The following is an 851-nucleotide window of genomic DNA, read 5'->3' as shown; positions in this document are numbered from 1 at the left end:
CCGTCGACGTCGTGTTCGCCTTCGCAGGACTACGATTACTTCTACGATTACGCAGACTTTACCGTCAAGCCGGGCAACAAGCCCACCACGACGAGTCCCGCGACGACGAGCACGGAGAAGAACGATATCACGCAGGTACCCGAGCAGCTGCCGTCGCAAAATTCGTCCGTCCCGGCGTCTGTCGCTAACACAAGCCCGGCCGCGGCGACGGGCGATACGACGCTGTCCCAGGGCGAGGGCATCCCGAGCGCTGATCCGTCGAACGGCACCGCGAGCGATACGACGCTGTCCCAGGGCGAGGGCATCCCGAGCGCTGATCCGTCGAACGGCACCGCGAGCGATACGACGCCGAATGCGGATAACGACGACGACGACAAGAGTCAGCCGGGCGAAGAGGAGGACGGAGCCGGGTCAGCTTCCTCGACCACGGTGAAACCCGTGCACGCCCTGCGCTCGCAAAAGCGCTGCAGATCTGGATACGTTCCGACCGGCGACGGCCGCTGTCGACGAGCGAGTCGACCGTGGCTGCTGAGTCGCCTGTTGCCGTGAGTACAACAACCGCGAGTACGCGGCCGGATGCTTCCCTCCGCTCGATCGGGTCATCCTCCCTCGATCGACCGGGGATTCGGGGCGCAACAGCTGATGGGAGTAAATTTGGAAATAAATGTCCTTTGATGATGTGCCATATATATTACATGTTGACTTTACGCTCACGTTTTGCCCTCGCAAACGAATTCCACATTTAGCACTTTCGTAACGCGATAATCATCTCCGCGGAGCACTCGGCGCGCTTTCTCCCACACTGTTAAATCCATAGGGTCAAATTTAACCAATTATTTAAGTCGCCACTG

General features: G+C 59.2%; 1 protein-coding gene across 1 annotated transcript; it reads left to right on the top strand.

Moving 5' to 3' along the window:
- Positions 1–12: 12 nt before the first annotated feature.
- Positions 13–549, top strand: LOC105462308 (the record flags this gene model as incomplete). The annotated part of the gene is made up of 1 exon (XM_011708831.1): positions 13–549. A coding segment is annotated over one exon (537 nt), but the record flags the coding sequence as incomplete, so codon positions are not given.
- Positions 550–851: the final 302 nt, after the last annotated feature.

Source organism: Wasmannia auropunctata, unplaced genomic scaffold (assembly GCF_000956235.1).
Source record: "Wasmannia auropunctata unplaced genomic scaffold, wasmannia.A_1.0 LD266080.1, whole genome shotgun sequence".
NCBI classification, from domain to species: domain Eukaryota; kingdom Metazoa; phylum Arthropoda; class Insecta; order Hymenoptera; family Formicidae; genus Wasmannia; species Wasmannia auropunctata.
Note: the sequence above shows the minus strand (reverse complement) of the source record. Positions and strands in the feature narration are given on the sequence as shown.